Source organism: Ceratotherium simum, chromosome 6 (assembly GCF_057802395.1).
Source record: "Ceratotherium simum simum isolate JZ-2026a chromosome 6, ASM5780239v1, whole genome shotgun sequence".
Lineage (NCBI taxonomy): Eukaryota > Metazoa > Chordata > Mammalia > Perissodactyla > Rhinocerotidae > Ceratotherium > Ceratotherium simum.
Genome location: NC_141905.1, coordinates 83,705,395 through 83,726,231, shown reverse-complemented (window position 1 = coordinate 83,726,231; position 20,837 = coordinate 83,705,395). Strand labels below are relative to the sequence as shown.

At 45.4% G+C, this 20,837-nt stretch overlaps 1 protein-coding gene across 8 annotated transcripts in view; it reads left to right on the top strand.

The window, feature by feature from the left end:
* Positions 1 to 130: 130 nt before the first annotated feature.
* The window catches only part of UROS (uroporphyrinogen III synthase), a 48,643-nt gene continuing 27,936 nt past the window's right edge, over positions 131 to 20,837 (top strand). The window contains exons 1-5 of one of the 8 annotated variants that reach the window (XM_087432847.1): positions 131 to 367; positions 14,059 to 14,146; positions 14,320 to 14,403; positions 16,094 to 16,190; positions 18,829 to 18,903. In XM_087432847.1, coding sequence (XP_087288973.1) covers positions 14,084 to 14,146; positions 14,320 to 14,403; positions 16,094 to 16,190; positions 18,829 to 18,903 — 319 coding nt within the window. In that variant the 5' untranslated portion in view covers positions 131 to 367; positions 14,059 to 14,083. The remainder of the gene's footprint in view (positions 368 to 14,058; positions 14,147 to 14,319; positions 14,404 to 16,093; positions 16,191 to 18,828; positions 18,904 to 20,837) is intronic. The other 7 variants (XM_087432846.1, XM_087432844.1, XM_087432842.1 and 4 more) reach the window with 7 other exon arrangements.

Sequence of the window (20,837 nt, the reverse complement as noted above, 5' to 3'; positions counted from 1 at the left end):
TGGCCTTTGCTTCCTCCTTCCATCCTCCCTCACTCCTTCCAAGGCTCCCCCACCCCTTCGCGCAATGGTTCCACCCATCTGGGCTCGTTCTCACCGGGCCTGGATGCCTGTGCGCATGCGCGAGCTCCCCTTGAGCGTGGCGCGGGCTCCGAGACCCCGGAGTTGGGTGCTGGTTCCCAGGGCCCCACGCTGGCCGTCACCATGGCAGCTCAGGCCACGTGGTGAGGGGGCCGCCCACCCGGCTCGTTCAACGCTCCGGCGGCCTCGCAGCCTCCGCCTTGGGACCGCGAGATACCGCCCCCTGGGCGCCCGCCGAGCGCCGGGCGCAGTGCCGGTCAGGGCCCAGCTCGCAGCCCCTTCGGGCGAGGTAGGTGTCGCCGGCCACGGTACCGACGAAAACTCGGAGACCCGCGGACGCGCAGGGCCCCGCCGGCGGCACTGGCGAGTCTGTGACGAGTGGGGAGCGGAACCCCGAGGCCGCTGCTGGCCTGGGTGCGGCCCGTGGCCCGGGCTGTGGTCGGCCCCGAAGGGAAGGCCGCCAGAGCCGTGCAGATGCCCGCACGCCAGGCTCTGGCCCGACCTGGAGGGCGTCCCCCCTGTGCTGTTGGTCGCGCCACCTTGTCGGTGATAGAATGAATCCAGTCCGAATCCTTGCTCCTAGCCGACCCTCTTTAAGTGCAGTTCTTGACCTGAAAATTTCTTTAAAATCAGGGATCAGCCTTAAATGCGTCAGGGCCAGTGGGGAAATGTGAATTACAGACCAGGGCCTGTTTTGAGAGAATAGCGTGGAAGGGTCTATGGCAAGCTGGAGGGTGTAACCAGGCCGCTGCAGCCAGTTGTGACCAAGTGGAAATGCCAGCCCAGGGTTGTCAGTTCTTACATTTCAAGAGAACCTGGAGTTCTGGAGTTTTACAAGAAATATCTTGATTTTAAAACCTGTGCCAAATAAAATTCAACTACCCGTCAGGTTTAAAATTCAACTACCCGTCAGGTTTATCCCACAGGCTACCAGTTTGCAGCCCGCTGTAAAGACTGTTATTTGGAAGGAAGGTCGTTAATTAGAGCAGACACCTTTCTGAGAACAAGATCTATGGTTTTCTATTTTTTTCTCTGTAAAGTGAGGAAAGTGGGTTGGATAGTGTGATTCTAAAAATGGAATGAGCTGCCCCTCGTAGTGAGGTTTAAGCAGAAGTGATAACCTCTTCTCAGTGATCCTTCAGCAGCGGGAAATGGAGTCAGGATAACTTAAGGGTCCCCAGAGTCCCCATGATCGTGCTCTGTGAGTTCAGACTTCCCTGAGAGTCTCTCTACTAGGCTGCAACATGGATATTAATATACTTACCCATCAGGGCTCTGCATCTGATGGGCGAGCTTAAAATGGCCCCTTTGGGTCCCACTCCAGTCATTACAAGAGGGGAAGCTGTAAAAAAGTCATATGGAAAGGCTAAGATTAGAAAAAAGACTTAGAAGGCACCATACCAACATATAAATAGGGTTGCACTGAGACATCATGGGTAATTGTTTCCCTGTTTCTTTATACTTTTTTTGTGGTAAAATGTACATAACATAAAATTTACCATTTTAATCGTTTTTAAATGTGCAGTTTAGTGGCATCAAGTACATCCACATTGTTGTGCAGCCGTACCACCATCCATCTCCAAACTTTTTCTTCTTGCAAAACTGAAACTCTTGGGCCGGCCACGGGGCTTAACAGTTAAGTGCGCATGCTCCGCTGCTGGCGGCCTGGGTTCGGATCCTGGGCACGCACCGACGCACCGCTTGTCTGGCCATGCTGAGGCCGCGTCCCACATACAGCAACTAGAAGGATGTGCAGCTATGACATACAACTATCTACTGGGGCTTTGGGGGAAAAATAAATAAATAAAATTATTAAAAAAAACCCAAAAAACTGAAACTCTGTATCCATTAAACAGTAACTCCCTGTTCCCCACTCTCCCAGCTCCTGGCAACCAGCATTCTACTTTCTGTATGAATTTGCCTATCCTAGGTACGTCATATAAATGGAATCATAGAGTATTTGCCCTTTTGTGACTGGCTTATTTCACTTAGCATAAAGTCTTCAAGGTTCATCCATGTTGTAGCCTGTGTCAGAATTTCCTTTTTAAGGCTGAATAATATTCCAGTGTGTGTATATACACATTTTGTTGATCCGTTTTTCCATTGATAGACACTTGAGTTGCTTCCACCTTTTGGCTGTTGTGAATAATGCTGCTATGAACGTGGGTGTACAAATATCTGTTCAAGTCCTTGCTTTTCATTCTTTTGGGTACACACCCAGAAGTGCAATCGTTGGATCATATGGTAATTCTATTTTGATTTCTTGAGGAACTATACTTTTTTGTAGTTTTCAAATTTTCCATTTCTTTGATGATAATAAATAAGCTTTGATAAGAGAAGGTGGCGGGAACCTTTGTGCCCTCAGATTAGTTCTCAATGTGGAGCTCATGGTCAGAGTGTGAATTAGAGTAGCAAATGTGAATAAATGGACTGCCTGTGGTTTTATCACTCAAGAAAATACAGGACTGACCCCAGGGTGCTGAACTCAGTCAGGGCCTAAATTGCTCAATCTTCACCTTTAGCTCAGAATTTATCCTAAAGGAGCAGAGAGGGGGTATCAAGTGCTGAGGACACTGGGCATGGGCCTCAGACCTGGATTAAATTCCACCTCTGCCACTTACTGTGCTGTGTGACCTTGGGCAAGTTACTCAGACCTCTTAGAGCTTTGGTCTCCTCTTCTGTAAAAGAAGGACAATACCTTCGTTGTATGTTTAAGTAAGGATCGAGATCTTGCGTGTAAAAATACTTAGCCCGGTAAGTGACACAGAGTAAGTGCTCAATGAAAGAGTAGCTGTTGTTATTGCCGATACTCAGAGCATCAGGACACACAAAGTGTGGGTTTGAGACATGGCTCCTTCTTACCGGCAGAGTGGCCTTAATCAAGTCAGTTCCCTGTTTCTTTGAGGAAAAAGTGATCATTTCCCCTGTTCCAAAGCTGCCGGGTAAATCTACAGTGTTGTTTTCCCACAGTGAACAAGTACTTACTGAGCATCTACTATGGGGAAGAAAGTGCCAGAAAAGCCCAGGTGGTTCTCAGGACCCAGCCCATTTCACAGGTGCAGGAATTGAGACCAAGAGAAGAGCAGGCTAGACAAGAAGCCAGGCCTTGGCCCTCTAGTGCAGGCACCTTCCACTCCACCACACCTTTTCTCGAAATCCAAAGTGGGTCACGTACAATCCTCCTTGCCTAGAAGCCTGAGAATACCCCTGGCTGTCTCCTCCTGTTCCTGGCTTCGTCCTGTTCTTGCCGCAGTGCAGGTAACAGGGGTTTCTTAGAGCAGAGAGCTTTCAGCTTGGTCACAGAAGTGCAGGGAGAAAAGAGTTCCTCTGTGGGCACGATCTGTTTCCACCACATTTGCAACTTCAACTGGAATGAGGTTGTGTTAGTGTCCCAGGGCTGCCATAACAAAGTACCGCAGACTGGGTGGTATACAGCAGAAATTGATTGTCTCACAGTTCTGGAGGCTAGCATTCTAAGATCAAGGTGTCGGCAGGGTTGGTTCCTTCTGAGGGCTGTGAGCAAGAATCTGTTCCACGCCTCTCCCCTGGTGGCTTGCTGGCAATCTTTGGCGTTACTTGGCTTGTAGATGCATCACCCCGATCTCTGCCTTTGTCTTCACATAGTGTTTTCCCTGAGTGTGTCTGTGTCTAAATTACCCTTTTTATAAGGACACCAGGCATATTGGAGTAGGGCCCACCCTAATGACCTCATTTTAACTTGACTACATCTGCAAAAACCCTATTTCCAAAGAAAGTCACATTCTGAGGTACTGGGGGTTAAGACTTCAACATATGAATTTTGGACTCAATCTGTGACAGAGGCCAAGTGCAGGGACTTGTCATTTCACTGCCTGTTCTTCATAGCAAGTGATGGGATGATTGGTATTTGAACTTCTTGATGGGAGCAACTAAAGGAGTTCTGTGTGGAGATGGGCACTGGACGGAGCCAGATATTGCTGAGAAGGCGTTTGTTCACTTTTTGTGAACCCCTCGCCTGCCCTAATCCCTAGAATACTCTGGGCTGTAGTCAATGAAAGCATCTCAGCTGGCTTTACCCATCTTCAACCTATTCAGCATGAATCTGATGCTGAACTCATTTATTAGTTAATCCCACAAAACCTTCTATACAAAGTAGCTAGAATATGCATACTTCACCCTAAATCGTCTTCTACCCCAGCAGAATTAAGAGCCCCAGACCCAGAGGCAAACTTTTTAAGCCTTCCTTCTGAATCCTGGTGGGTTGTGGTAGGAAATGCTTTGTTTCTCTCTCAACACTTAGCGCACAGTTCTGTGGTTGTCAGTCTCTTCCCCCGTCAGCCTTGGAGCTTCTTGAGGGTGGGTACTTTGTCTGTCTCTCAACACTTAGCTCACAGTTCTGTGGTTGTCAGTCTCTTCCCCCGTCAGCCTTGGAGCTCCTTGAGGGTGGGCACTAAGTCTTACTTGTCCCTTGCCCAGTGTCCAACACCCAGCATCGCACAGAAGGCTCAGTGTTTCTTGGGTAAGGACAGCAGTATGGCAGAGCCCCTTACCTGCATAATTGAGAGTGAACTTTCTGGCCTGGAAGGCCAGCTTGTCCTTTCTTAGTTCTCCTTGTTGCTAAAATTTGGGAGCTTCTGCAAGGTGGGCAAGGCAAACAAGGTACACTAGGAACTCCAAGGAGTAAGTTGCGTCGAAGGGCTGTGCTTAGTTGCTCCCCGAGTGCACTACATGGCATTCTTCTCTGACTTGCTAATAATCCAGAACTCTCCTCTCAGTGCCTACCCTGGCTCTGGTATCTCCTCTATGTGTGTGTAGGGTGGGAGGGCGGGACACATACCTCTAGAACCTCTCTTGACCCCACTGCCTCCCTTGCCAGTTATGGCCTTATTTCTCTATTCCTCTTCATAGCAAAACTGAGTTATCTACGCTTACTGTCCCTAGATCTTTACATCCAATTTGTTCTGTAACTCGCTGTGTTATGAGTGGAATTGTGTCCCCCAAAATTCATATGTTGGAGCCCTAACTCCCAGTGTGACTTTAAAGAGGTGATTAAAGTTAAATGAGGTCATAAGGTGAGGCCCTAATCTAATAGGACTGATGTCCTTATAAGAGAAGGAAGAGACGCCAGGGGTCTCTCTCTGCGTGAACACGGGAAAGGCCACGTGAGCACACAGCAAGAAGGTGGCCATCTATAAGCCAGGATGAGGGGCCTCACCAGGCTCCAACCCTGACAGCATCTTAATCTTGGACTTCTAGCCTCCAAAACTGTGAGAAAAGAACTGTTGTTTAAGCCCCTTGGTCTGTAGTATTCTGTGGTGGCAGCCCAAGCGGACTAAGACCCACTCCAGTCTGTCTTCCTTCTCCTTTACTAGGGTCTCCCCTGCCCGCTGACTTGATCTGACGTGGTGTGAGTGCTTTAGCGCTCTGTCCTGGGCCCTCTTTTCTCTCCACAATCCCACCTGGTCCTAGGACTTTAAATACCATCTGTACATTGACAACTCCCAAATCTTCATCCTTTGACCTGACTCCTCCCTGAGGCCAAATTGCCTTGATATGGAATGATTTTTCCATTTGGACATCTAATACCAGTACTCTCCAACTTTTTTAACATATGGCACACCTAGCAAATGATAATATTCATACAGCCCATTGCGGCAAATAGCTGAGGATTTACAGTTTACACCTAAAGGCAGCCAGCCCTCGCTGGGGTGGGTGGGAGGGAATGGGAATGTGGTTCTGGCTGCCCCGGGCCCTACCCCGCTGCCCCAAGGGCTGAGCGGCTCAAGACTTCAGGCACACCTGTAAACCTGTTCATGGTACACAGATGGTCTGGGGCACGTTGTTGGAGAATAGGCATTCTCAAATATAGTATGTCCAAAAGGAACCCTTTGTCCCCACCCCCATTCTCCCTTTCGTGACAGCTCCCATTCTTCCGGTTGTTCAGATTATAAACCTTGAGGGCATCCTTGCCTCCTGTTTCTCTCTACCCTACGTCCAGTCCAGGGTATGAATGCTATTGGCTCCATCTTCGTAATAGATCCAAGTGCAATCACTTCTCCCCACTTCAACCACCAGTCTAGTCCAAGCCCGTATCATCTCTTACCCAAACTGTTCTAATCACCTCCCTGTCTTTACTCCTTCCTACCCATAGCCTTTTCTCCACACAGCTACAAGTGGTCCTACTAAAATATAAGTCAGAGCACATCAGTCTGTGTGCACAGTGGTGGTATCAGATACTCCAGTGGTATCACATTCATTCAGATAAATGGCCCTGCATGGTCTGGTACCCAGCTCTGAGCCTGTCTCCTACTCCCTGAGCCCCTGCACCACAGCCCCCTGCTGGCCCCCACACTCTTTCTCAGACTTGCTGCCCTATCTTGGTGCATGTGTGCTCAGTTACTATCTGCCCCTAAAATTTCTTTGACGGGAGTAAGAGTCTCCTCACCTCTAGTCCTGTGTTTTTTCCATTCCATCAAGCTGTGTAAAACATTTGTGAGCATCCATAACCATTATAAGGAAATGACTCCATAATTTATTGTCCAAATGGGAGACTTTTGAGAGTACACTTGAGTGCTGTCAATAATTACACCAGAACAATAGATATAAATTGGGACTGTCCCAGGCAAACTGGGTTATGTGCTAACCCTAACTATAAGAATAAAACGTCTAGGGACTGGCCCCATGGCCTAGTGGTTAAATTCGGTGCACTCCACATTGGCAGCCCAGGTTCGGTTCCCAGGCATGGACCTACAGCACTCACCAGCAGCCATGCTATGGTGGTGACCCACATATAAAATAGAGGAAGATTGGCACAGATGTTAGCTCAGGCCAAATGTTCCTCATAAAAAAAAAAAGTTTGATGTCTCCCCCATCCTTACCCTTCGCCAGGATAGAAGATGGCTGCAGTAAGATCCCTTCTAATGTTAAGTTGCAGGGACCCAGGATGGAGGGAAATAAATAAGAAAAAGTAATTAAGATTAAACCCCAAATGAAAAGCTTCATAATTGCGTGAAAATGTCATGTCTGAGTACTAATTCACATGAAGGTTTGTAAACTGCCAGGAAAGGCTGTGTTGCTTCTTCCGGTTTTGGATGGAGTAAGAGGCATGAGCTGGTGGGAAAGAGCTGAAGTGAGACCCCCGAAAGACCTGGGCTCAGTGCTAGCTCTGCCTGGGCCTCCTGTGTGAGCTTTGGCAGGTCCGCCCATCCACTCACACAAGCTTGATCTTCTCAACTGAAAAAGAAGGACTGGCTGTGCTGGGAGCACACATGGAAGGGGTTTTTCTTAGGAGACGTTGAGCCTATGGACAGCTCAAAAATCAGTTCACCTTCTGTATTAGTTTCCTAGGGCTGCTAGGAAAGCTACATGGCTTAAAACAAAAGAAATTTATTCTCTCACAGTTCTGGAGGCCAGAAATGCGAAATCAAGGTGTTGGCAGGGATGCCTCCTCGGAAGCTTCTAGGGAAGGATCCTTCCTGTCTCTCCAGCTTCTGGTGGTCCCAGGTGTTTCTTGGCTTGTGGCAGCATCACTCCAATCTCTGCCTCTGTCTTCACATGGTCTTCTTCCCTCTGTCTCTTTCTATATCCAAATTTTGTTTAAGGATACCAGTCCTATTAGAACATTCATAATTATATAGGACACTCTAATCCACTGTGGCCTCATCTTAACCTAACTACATCTGCAAAGACCCTTTTTCATAGTAAAGTCACTTTCACTGGTTGGGGGTTAGGACTTATTTGGGGGGAACACAGTTCAATGCATTGTATCTTCCTTGAGAGTTAGAGCAGGAACGTGGTGGTATCTACACCTTTTGGGCTGGCTGTTTTTCCTCTGGTCCTAAGGATCAGAGACTGTGTGGGTAAGAAGTAGCAATGAGGAGGCTCTGTGTTTTTCTTTCTAACTGTTGCCTGGCACATTTTGGAGATGATAGGAATGTGGGTTTCTTGAGCTAGGAAGGACTTAATCTGCACTGAGTTCTAGAAACATTCTGGTCCTTCCCTTGACCTGTGAGAAGTTGCAGTAATGCCACCATCTAAGCCCGCATGACCACAGAAAGAAAGCCATTTGGACAGAAGTCAGGGATTCCAGAGAGGGAAGTCATTCCGCATTCACAGAGCAGCTGGCCGATGCTGTCCACATGCGAGCCTTTAGAGCCACGTGTGCCTTGTCTGCCCCATGAGCCAGTCCTCCCCCTGGTGAGTATTTCCTTTGCTAGGGGCAGTTTCTGTCACCTAATCCCTGGACCTTTGCCGCAGACCCTTTGGCTCTGCGACCTTTTGGGACTCTCCCCCCACCCTCCCCTTTGAGGAGGTGTCTAGACCTTTCTCTAAGCCTTTGAATTCTGCCCTGGGGTGAATGTGCCCAGTAGTTCAGTGAATGGTACCCATCAATTGTGGGGGCAAAATCAATACTCAAAACATTTTCAACTTTAAATTTTAAATTACTAAGAAAAGTAGTAATGTGTTAGCGTGACTATCTGTGTGCACTTACCACTTAATTTCTTTCTCAGTGAACTTGATAATATGGGACTGTAGCATGGAAAAGAACCGTCGGCAATGGCTCATCTTAATTTTATGTTAGAGATGCTTTGAGCAATGGCAGAAAAGGGGTAGGTAGTCATTTGATTTTTATTTGTCAAGTCCCACAGCACATCTCATGGAATCTCTTAAAAGTTATGGTCCAGAAGACATCAGTTTTATCACCTAAGAGAACCACAGAGTAGAACCCAGAAGAAATATATTCTGTTTGCAGTGGGTAGATTGGTTTTGCTTTGACATGTTTGCATTATTAAACTAAGCACTTTTTACTAGAGTGATACTTTATATGTCTTAGTACCTCTCTGTTTTCCCAAGCACTTTGGTATGCAAAGTGTAGAGAGGCAGCATAGTGTAGGGGTTAAGAGCAGAGACTTCAGAGCCCGAGTGCCTGAGTGTGAATCCCAGCTCTGCCACTTATCAGTTCTGGGACTCTGGGTGATTTTTGTATGCCATATGCCTCAGTTTCCTCATCCGTGAAATGGGATAACCTTGTAGATTTAATGCGTGTAAAGCTTTTAGAGCAGTCTCTGGCATGTTGTAAGTGCTCAGTAACTATGTTAGCTGTCATCGTCATCTCCTGTGAGTCCCTCAGCAACCCTGTGGCTTGGTAGAGCAGCGGTCATTCTCATTTAACGCGGGAGAGACCAAGATCACATCATGGGCAGTAAAGCTGGGACCAGGACCCACAACCCTTGGCCCTTAGTCCTGTGCTTGTTCTGTGACGCCACACTTGCCCCCTTACATTACCCCCGTAGAGAGAAGGGATGGCACCTTAAATAAGGAGGTAAACTGCAGCAAGCTCAAATGACTAGAAATTGAGTTTATTTGGGAATAGCAGAGGAATTGCAGTTCGGGAAACGCATGCTGTAGCAAGCTGTAGGTGAGTCCATTGAGGGTGTGGGGCTGGCTGTATTTATGGGCAAAGAATGCAAAGAGGGGAAAATCCAGCCAGAGTCCAAGCGGTAAGTTCATTGGCTTGAGAATGGCGAGAGATTCTTGGTGGATGTTCATTGGTCAAGAGATAAGTCTCAGTCTTCTGTAAATCAGGCATTTATGGGAAATCAGTCTCTTGGTTCTTAAGTTCCATTCTGAGGGTGCGTGTGTGAGATTCTCCATTTCCAGTTCCATTTTAGATTGAAATCCTATGACAAGGAGGAGAAAAGGGCAAGCAGAGATGAGAAAAGGAGAGGAGAAATAAATCCATCAACAGGAAGCTTCCTATTGCTATTAAAATAAGATCCCTGAGGGGCCGGCCCAGTGCCATAGTTAAGTTCGTGTGCTCCGCTTTGGCGGCCTGGGGTTCGTGGGTTCGGATCCTGGGCGCGGACCTGCACATCGCTCATCAAGCCATGCTGGAGGTGTCCCACAGACAAATTAGAGAAAGATTGGCACCGATGTTAGCTTGGGGACCATCTTCCTCAAGCAAAAAAAAAAAAGGGGGAGGATTGGCAGCAGATGTGAGCTCAGGGTCAATCTTCCTCACCCCCCCCCAAAAAAAAAAGATCCCTGATATGACCTACAAGGCCCAGCATGTTCTGGCCCCATCTCCCCATCTCCCCTCCTCCTCCAGCCACCCCAGACTTCTCTCTGTCCCTCACGCATGCCTCCTACTCAGGCCCCAGGTCTTTGTCTAAACATCACTTCCTCGAGGACAGCTGTTCTGACCTTTGTGTTAGTTTGGATATAGATTCAGCTGTTCCGACAGATCCAAATGAACAATGGCTGAAACAGGATAGAACTTTTCTTTTCTTTGATGTAAAAGCCCTGGCTGATTGGTGGCTCTTCAGGGGTCCTGCTCCTTCTATCTTGTTCTTCTGTCACCCTCGGGGTGTCACCCTCCCCTGCAGTATAAAGGGGCAGGCCCCCCCATCCACATTCCAGCCAGCAGGGAGGGCAGAAAGGGGAAGGCGAGGGGCACTTCCTTCTAAGGACAGGCTCCAGAAAGTGTGCACATCACTTCGACTTCTATCCTGTGGGCCAGAACCTAGTCACCTGGCCACATCTAGCTACACGTTTTTATTTTGGGCAACCGTGTGCCCAGTTAATAATGAGGGGTTCCGTTTGTATGAGGGAGAAGGAAGGGTGGATATTCGGGGATAACGGGCAATCTCTGCCACACATCCTGGTCAAATAAGACTTGCCAGTTATGTTTCCACAGCATCTTGAATTTTCTTTCATAATGCCCATTACACTATGACTTATTTCTACTTATTTGTAAAATATCTATTTTACCCTCCCATGAATATGAGGGCATGAATCATATTGTATACCCAGTGCCTAGTACACAGTAACTGTCTATAAATATTTGTTAACTTACCGATAGGATTACACTGAATCAACCTAAAGTTTAGGTGGGATTCAAAGAAGAAAGACACTTATTTTCATCCTGGTCCCAACCATTTCAAACCAGACTGTGGACAGATGTTTTCACCCAGAGTTATATCAGTACGTCCTGTTGACTCTGTCTGCAGTATGAATCCCTGATCCAGCCACTTCTTAACCTCCTCTGCTCCAGCCACCACCACTGCCTAATCTCCTCTGGTGGCCATCCTTCCCACGGAAGCTGGAGCTCTTTCTAAAGTGTAAAGCCCATCGCGTCTCTTCCGGCTTAACCGTTCGGTGGATTCCCATTTCTCATGAAATCCAAAGTCCTACTTGTCCTTTCCACTTGAGCCACGCCTACCTTCTCTCCTGGGGACACGCTGGACCCCTTTCTGACACTTGAACATTTCTCCTTATGGCTCTTGTCACTCAGATCTCAACTCAGATGTCACCTCCTTCATTTCTCCTTACAGCTGTTGTCACAGATTTCAACTCAGATGCCATCTTCTCAGAGAGGCCCCTCTGGAGAGGTAACTGGCTCTCAGCACCCAGTCACCTCTGTCACATCACCTCATGGCACTTAGTAGTGCTTGAACTTGTGCGCCTCCCCCCCAATAAATAATGCAGACCTAATCTCCCTGAGGGAGATTCCAGGCTCACTGCCTGAGAACTATATCGAAACATCTTGTGAGAGATTGGCCCCTGGTATTTGATGGCAGTACTTACATATCCTATGAAAACGTGGGTATCTGTATTCCAGAGCCTAGAACCATGGCGGGGACATGGTAGGGCTGAAGAGAGATCTGTGGCCACAGGACTGCCTGCTTCCAACAGCAATAAGCTTCCACCTTTTAATGCCCGCAAGAGTTGCTTGCTTTGTATGTCCTACAAAGTTTTACGCTTTAGCAGAAAATGCCAAGTTTTACCTGCCATTCAGTGACATGCCAGATTCCTAGAGCCCCCAGATTGGAAGGTGTATCAGTCAGAGTTCAAGTAGAGAAACAGAACCAGTAGGGGATATGTGTTAGGAGACCTACTGCAAGGAATTGACTTGTGCAACGGTGGGTGTGGCTGGTGAGGCAAGTCTGAAATCCACAGTGCAGGCCAGCAGGAAGGGCAGGTGGGACTCGGCCACAAGCCGAAGCTGTGTCCACAGGCGGAATTTCTTCTTCCTCAGGGAAGCTTCAGTTCTGCTCCTAAGGCATTCCCACTGACCAAATCAGGCCCACCCAGATTATCTAGGGCAGTCTGTCTTACTGAAAGCCAACTGATGATGGACTTTATCGTATCTCCACATACCTTCACAGCAACACCTAGATTAGCATTTGTGAATAACTGGGGACTATATAGCCTAGCCAGGCTGACACACAGAGTGACCACTGCAGAAAGATAGATTCCTAATTTCTGTGTGAAACATTCTGAATAACTTCAGGAAATGATAGAAATGATACTGCCCATTTCCCCAAATCCCCAATCTCTGTAGCTAACAGCTCGACAGTAGCAATAACTAGAATTTGATTTCACAATTATTATTTGTCACTCAGGTTTGGTTGCTTAGATACAAAGCAATTCATTTTGAGCCAGATTTTCCTAAGAAGAACCATAGATATTATAATGTTCCAGAAATATATTCAGTAGTAACTTGTAAGTAATGGCTCCCAGAGTTAACACGTTTCTGCTCCAAATAGGATACTCTGTTTGACTGTTATCAACCACTGTATAATATTTATTAAGTAACTAACTGGTAGGTTTAATGATACTTATGGGATGATAATGTGCATTTCAAGCAGAGTTTATTCTGCAGTTCTTCAGCAGCATTTATTTTGAGGCCTTTGGGATGGTTATGATGTGCTTTTCCACCCTTGATACAAAAGGAATTTAATGTTTATTGTAAAAAATTTTGGACAATACAGAAAGACATAAAGAAGAAAATAGTCACCCTAACCTACCACCCAGAAATAATTATTATTAGTATTTTGGTGCATATTCTTTCATATATATGCATATGTAAAATCTATAAAATCATACTATTTATGCAATTCTGATTCCTGCCTTTAACTTAACATTATTTTGTGATTAAATCGATGTAATTAAGTTATTTATGAGTATTTTAATAATTTCATATAACTATACCATGATTTATTTAATCATTTTCTTGTTGTTGGACATTCACATTGTTTCCAAGTATTTACAATTATAAAAAATACCAGAATACAAACTTGCAGCTAGTAGGTGAATAAGTTCTGGAGTGACTATGTTGTGATTATAGTCAACGATACTGTATTATAAACTTTAAAGTTGCCAGAGAGACTAGATGTTAATTGTTCTCACCATAAAAAAGAAGTGATAATTATGTGACGTGATAGAGGTGTTATCTGACACTACGGTGGTAATCATATTGCAATGTATAAATGTATCAAATTGACATGGTATATACCTTAAAGTCACACAATGTTGTTTGTCAGTTATATCTCAATAATAAAAAAAAAACGAATACCAGGATGAATACCTTCATGTTAATCTTTGCACACATTTATGAGTATTGCCTTAGTATTTATTCTCAGACGTGAAATTATAGGAAGAAAGGGTATGAAGTATATAAGACTTCTGATACATATCAACAAATTGTTTTCCAGGTTGTTAGAAAATTTTTGAAAGATTATCTCATGATACTTGACAACATTTATAAAACATCATTTGAGAAGCAGAAGAGTCAATATAATTATTTCCTAAAGAGCTTATCAGCAACTTGGTGTATTAATCTTGAAATGGAAGTTATTATTTTTTTATTTCCTTAAAAGATAAGATACCCATTTCTCTATTTGTTATTGATACAACCCAGAATTTGCACTGTGTCTCTTCTACAAGCCTTAAACGTTTGGATAGGACACTGGCTTTCCCTGATGGCTTTCATCTGCCTTTCCAAGTGATAATCAAGTGCCAGCATGCTGTCCCTTGGCCTTATCGGTGACAAGTTCTTCAGAAGGAACAAGCCCATTAATGTTAAGTCATTGTGTGCAAGGGATAGGCCACATCAGCCAGCAGTTGATTACCTTCTCCCTGCTCCTCTCGTCCCATCCTACATTGCTGAGGAGGAGTCTTTGAGACCTAATTAAGATCTGTTTCCCTGCTCTGTCACAGTGCCCTTAAGGACTGCCAGGCAATAATGAAGGTTCTTTTACTGAAAGACCCTAAGGAGGACGACTGTGGCCAGGATCCGTACATCAGGGTAAGTACCTGAGGCTCCTGCACTGTACAGCATAGGGCTGCCCTACTAATGAAGTCGAGGGGAAGGGGATGTGCTGAAACTGAGGAATTGCGCAGAATAAGTTGTGAATGTGACCCCGCCTTTATTTTCCAGACAACCCTGGCCAATCCAGAACTATATTCTTTTATTTGCAGGAATTAGGATTATATGGATTTGAAGCCACTTTGATCCCTGTTTTATCATTTGAGTTTTTGTCTCTTCCCAGTTTCTCAGAGAAGGTAAGGTCTGTCAATGTCTGAGCACCATAACTTCTGAGAGAGACACATTTGGTTTCTGTAGAATTCTTGCCCACTCAAGCTGGAAGGACTTTTTTACTACCCCTCATTTACTACCAAACAACCAAGGGTAGCACAGCCTCCCTGGCTCCAGGAGACGGTTGCTGTTGGACTCTGCCTCAGCCTCTACCAGCTCCTCCAGAGCGCCACCCCGACGTGGAGGTGGAGTCTGTGATGAGACCCAGGAGAGCAGGGCGGGGTGAGGGCACCAAACCTGCACTGCTCTCAGCAGCTCAGACCCTCGCACGGTCATCCTCTCATGGTCATCCTCGCATTTAATCCACCTCCTGCCCTAACTGCTGCAGAATGGCTGCACAGGTGTTATTTTTTCCCTTTGAGCAATTGAGGCCTCAGGCTGGGCTACTCGGCTGAGTCCTCCAGCAAATAAGAGGCAGTACTAGGACTCAAGACCAGGACTTCTGACAGCTTCAGTTCTGCTGCCACGTGTAGGAGTGATAGATGTTGCTGGAGACAATCCCAATAAAGCCTTCCAAATGTTGCAGATTAAAGATTTCAGAGCCCAGGCCACCCCTGTCGGTGTGCACTCAGTCACTGGAGCAGAGCTGCCTTCGCGGCATCTCCTTGGAGTCCCCTCTGGACACATGGGCCAAGAGCCAGGGTGGTTTCATGGGTTTGGGTGCCCAGCCCTGCTCACCGGGCTCCATGGCCTCTGTGAGCACCAGGTTCACCCCTCGTGCTCTGCACATCAGAACCCTGCCCGTCACTCTTCATGGAAGGCCTTTCCATTTTCTCCTTTCGGTCTGAGCTGAATATGTGATCATTCATTCAATAATTTACTTGACAAATATTGATTTGGCATCTATTGTGTTCCCATGCACGGGGTTTGCGTGCTGAGGGAACTGTGTAAGAGGGGCCCAAATTGGCATGCTCTTCCATAGGCAGCTTTAAAAGGGAACCAAAGAGCTCATCACTGAGATCATTTCTGGACCTCATGGTGAGAACTGAACTCTCTGTAAAGCCGGGTGACGCAGTGAGTCAGAGCTGGGGCTTGGGAGTTGTAGAGGCCCCTGCGTGAGTCCTGGCTCTGCCACTCACCTTGGGCGAGTTCCTCAGCCTCTCCAAGCCTCTGTCTTAATCTGTGAGATGAGAACAGTTCCACCCATCTCACAGGGGACTTTTGCAGGTTCAGTGAAGGAACATGTATGAAACAGCCGAGTGCCTGGTTCAGAATAAATGTTCAGTAGTTTTTATCACCATCTTTGTCTTTGAAAATCAGGGGTGCAGCATGGATATCGCCCCTTGAATATTCCAGTTTTATTCCAGATGTGGGTCAAGTCTGCCCTCCTGCCTGCACCCCACCAAGCCCAGGCTGAGTCACATTGCCCCTCTCGGCTCTAGTTACACCCACCACCCTACACTGCACTTGCCTGTCTCTCCCCTGTCGACTGTAATGCTATGAATAATGAATTCACCTGTGCATCCTCAAAGGCCTAGAATAGTTCCAGGCACATGGTAAGCTCTCAGTAAGTGTCGAGTGGATGGATGGATGGACAGATGGATGGATGTGGGGAAGGAATTAGTTTACCTACTACTCTTGTGAAGCATTTGGGATTCTGGGAAATGTTGAACTTAACTGTCATATAAAATGCCTTTGTCGTTGTTTGGTGTATAGCTGTCTCATCCTGAAAGTTATGGGGGACTCATTTTTACCAGCCCCAGAGCAGTGGAAGCAGTGCAGCTGTGTTTGGAGAAAGACAATAAAACTGAAGGTGAGGGTGGGTCTGCTGTGAATTCCACTGGGCTTTTCTTGACCCTGATTTCTCCCATTGGTGATATTAGATTTCAGAAATAGCTGCACTTCAAGTTTGAAAACTGCAATGACTTTTAGCTCAAAAAGTATTTAGGTACCAAACTACTTCACGTTTGTGTATCCTTTAGAGGGAGCAGACAATGACCTTTCTTCTTATAAGCTGTTTCATTACGACCCACACAGAATGAGGTGTTAACCTGTTAGCCTTCTGACGGAGCGAGCGCTTAGGGGTGCCATGTCACAGATACCACCTTGGGAAACAGGAGCTAGTGCTGCCTCCTAAACTCCCAGATGGATGTCACTGGGGGGGCGTCTACATGTTCTCCTGCCAGGTGTTCATATCTCCCCTCTGAGTAGATCAACGCCAGTCTCTTTCCTCAAAGGGATGATGAGAAGATCCAACAATAGATGAGAAAACAGTCCCTGCCCGGCACTTAATGATATGACCATCTCTTAGACCCTTCCTCCTACCTCCTTCCCTCTCCATCAAAACAGATGAACAAAGCCCAGGCTTCAGGCTGAACAACCACCTTAGTCTGCTCGGTGGAACAGCTTTGTAGCTAACTTTTATGGAGTGCCTACTGTATACCAGGATCTATGTTAACTTTACATTCTTTATCTCGTTTAATCCTAGACAACCAGCCACACGTACTGTGATCTTCATTTTACAGGCTTGGGAAGAGTAAGCACTTGTCCAAGGCCATGGAACAAGTCAGTCAGGCCTGACCAGCTCTGGTTATACTAACGAGTGGAGGCAGCAGTGTAGGTGGTTACCAGAAGGGCTTTGCAGCCAGTTAGGCCTGCATTCAGGTGGCCATTCTGACCTTTGCAAGTTCCTTGACCTTGCTGAGCCTCAATTCCTCGTTTGTAGAGTGGGCACGATGATACCTGCCTCATGGGATCATTACTTCTGCTACTAGCCAGAAGTTACTGAGGGCCTGCTCTGTGCCAGACATGGTCCTCAGTGCTTCACCCCTGAGGTTGTACAATTAGTATTTCCACTTGACAAATCAGGATCCTGAAGAGCAGAGGGTATGAAACTCTCCAGACCACGTAGTCTGTAAGTCACAGATTTATGATACCATCTAGAGTCTAGGTCCCGAAGAGAAGCACTCAGGACATTGTCTGGTGCATGGTGGGCACTGAATAGTGACAGTGGTGAGTGGTTATTATTCTCTCTTTACGATTAATTAGGCTTTCATTAGAGCCAAAAAAATCTCGACTACTTCATATACACATTTACCTCCTGTTGAAGAGAAGGTCTAATGCTTTTCTTAGGGAGGAGGACTCATGCTGTCCAGTCAGCGTGGCAGCTCAGAACCGGAAGTCCTGTTATTTCCAAAATGGAGAGAGAAAACTCGAGACGGAGAAGCATATGTATTCTCTCCCAGTGGTGCTTCAGGAGTTTTTGTTTGACAATTGTATTTTTCCTTTTGTATGTGTTTTGAGAGTGAAGATTATGAAAAAGAAGAAAACTCCAGAATGGACCCCATAACTTTTTATAGCATTTTACAGCTTAAAAACCATTTTCCCATATATTTTCTTATTTTGATTCTCAACAACTCTATGATATAGGCAGACGAGGTGTAGTTAGTCCCAGTTATCTTGATAGAGAAACAGACAAGGTGGGTTAGCTGACTTGCCCAGGAACATACATAACTTAAGGGGCAGAGCTGGCTCTGAAGCCCGGCTTTCTGATTTCGTCCAGGGCTTGTTCAAGCCGTTCTCTGCTGTGAGGCTTGGCGAGTGGTTTGTTCACATGATACAGATAATTTTTAAATAAATTTTATTTACATTTGTAGTGTAGGAAAGAAGGTGAAGCTTAATCTTTGATTACTGTTTAAAAGGGTATTTCCCATAGGAGTGTAAAGTGTGGATTAACACTATTGAATTTAAGGGAAAGTTATGCTCATAATCGGATTTTAAGAAGGAAGAACTAGTGTTTCCTTCTAAAATGGTATTGAACACCCAGTGGCCTTATGATATCTTTATACATTCCATTTTCTCTTTGTATTTCTTTAGTCTGTATTTAAAGATGTTTACTTTTTGTCATAATATGGTAGTGTTCTCTATTAAATTGTGTTTTTTATGAACCTGAAATTTATTATCTCTGCTTTGACCCAATGGATAAATGAGCCCTCTTATCTGATATTACAGTGACTTAACTGCTTTCAGATTTATGTTTCAAATGAAACCAATTGTATTTCTTTATTAGGCATTTAAGTTGCCTCTTTTTAATGACCAGTGACTTTTTCTTTAAAAGTCTAGATTTTTTATTTTACTATCACCATGCAAATTCTTCGACTTATGTTTGTTTCCTAGTATGCATTAAAAATGCTTCTAGTACCAACTGTGGAAATGACTTAATATTTTAAGCAAGGCATACTGAAACATTTACCAAAGTGATTTTTTAAAATTTGCCTGCAGAATACAAGCAATATAAAAATGGAATTTTAGTTTGAGATGCTGTTCTTTATATTTGATTACGAATAGTTTGCCTTGCTCACAAGTTTCTTAGGATGAACAAGCAGCCTTGGGCAGCAGTTCAAATGGCCACTTTGGTATTTTCAACTCACATATAATTTCATGTATTACAGTCTGGAAAAAGTCTCTGAAAGAACAATGGAATGCTAAGTCGGTGTATGTGGTTGGAAATGCTACTGCTTCTATAGGTAAGCAATCAAGGTAAAAATAAAACACCAAAAAATGACTGCGATATTGTGATTTATAATCGGAAATATATATTTGGTCTTTGTCCCTGTGCCTGGCACAGAGCTCCTGGAACCCTTGGAATTTCCTAAGTGATAAGAAAGATAAAGATGTCTTTTGTTATTCATAACAAACCTCTTTCAACTCCTCCTTTGTGTATATTAGTGAAGTGACTTTGGGAAAGCCCCTAATGTTGAGTGCTGGTTGCCAGGGGAGCCAGTCATGTAATTAGAGTAGGGACTTTCAGCCTCCTGTGCCCCCTGCTCACCTCCAGGGAGAAGAGGGAGGCTGGAACTGAATCAATCACCACCGACCAACGATTTAATCAGTCATGCCTGTGTAACGAAGCCTCCATAAAAATCCAAACAGACAGTAACGCGGAGAGGTGCTGGGAAGGTGGCGCACCTAGAGAGGGTGCACCTGGAGAGGGCGCACCTGGAGAGGGCATGGAAGCTCCACGTCCCTCCCATTCTGTACCTTGCCCTATGCATCTCTTCCATCTGGCTATTCATGTATGTCCTTTGAAATATCCTTTATAATAAATTGGCAATAATTAGTAAACCGTTTTCCTTGAGTCCTGTGAGCAGTTCTAGCAAATGATCTAACCCGAGGAGGGGGTTCTGAAAACCTCTGATTTATGGTTGGTTGGTCAGAAATACAGGTGACAACCTGGACTTTCTATCTTCAGGTGGATAGTGTCAGAATTGAGTTAAATTGTAGGATGCCCAGCTGAGAATTGGAGAATTGCTTGGTGTGGAAAACCCACACATTTGGTGACCAGAGTACAGCAGTGAGTGTGGTGGTAGTAGAGAGTACAGGACAGAAGAAAAATAGGAGCTTTTCATGCCGCAGTGACTTAGCCTTGTTCATTGTTTTTTAAAACACTTCAGTTCATTTTAAAATATGACTTTTTGCTTATTAAATTTACAAAAGTAATTAGTTAAATATATAATGCTGCTGATAAGGGTGCAGTGAAACAAATATATTCAAATATTGCTAAATGGCATTAAAAATTGATTCACGTCTTTTGAGAAATACTTAGTGGTATGTATTCAAATGCTCTATTAAAATGTTTGTGCCCTTTGGCCCACTAATCCCTTTTCTGATAATCTATCCAAAGTTAATAATGCAAAATAGGAGAAATGAAGTGGTTTTTATGTGATAATGTATATCATAACATTATTTATAATCGTGAAAAAATGAAAGCCCCCAAATGTCCAGTGTTGACACAAGTAACCAGTAATCAGGGGCCGGCCCCATGGCGTAGCGGTTACGTGTGCGCGCTCCGCTACTGGTGGCCCAGGTTGGGATCCGGGGCATGCATCGACCCACCGCTTGTCTGGCCATGCTGAGGCGGCGTCCCACATACAGCAACTACAAGGATGTGTAACTATGACATACAACTATCTACTAGGGCTTTGGGGAGAAAGAGGGAAAAAAAGGAGGAGGATTCGCAATAGATGTTAGCTCAGGGCTGATCTTCCTCACACACACACAAAAAATAATAATCAATCTATAGATTAAAATTGGGATGAGTTTCTTATGTGAGCCGGTCTGAGGACTATGGCCTGGGAGCGCCACCTCCACCAGGGGAGAAAGCACATGGAGAAAGGAGGGGTACGGCGTGGTTATACACCACTTTGGAACATACATCAAACATGGCAGGAATACTTCTTTTTCTCTTTTACTACAGTCACATGATGTTTTGCTGCATACACAGCAGGTCAATCTGACCCTGGTTTCTGGGAAGGAATGCTTATCTTCAAAGAAATGCTGATATGGGAGGGAGGCATTCATCCCTATCTTCAAAGCCAGCACTCTTTGCTTTGGGATACTGTAAATGTTTAAAGCAGATGTACAGTGCAGGCTTGACAGGCCACGTCAGGCCATTCGGGAA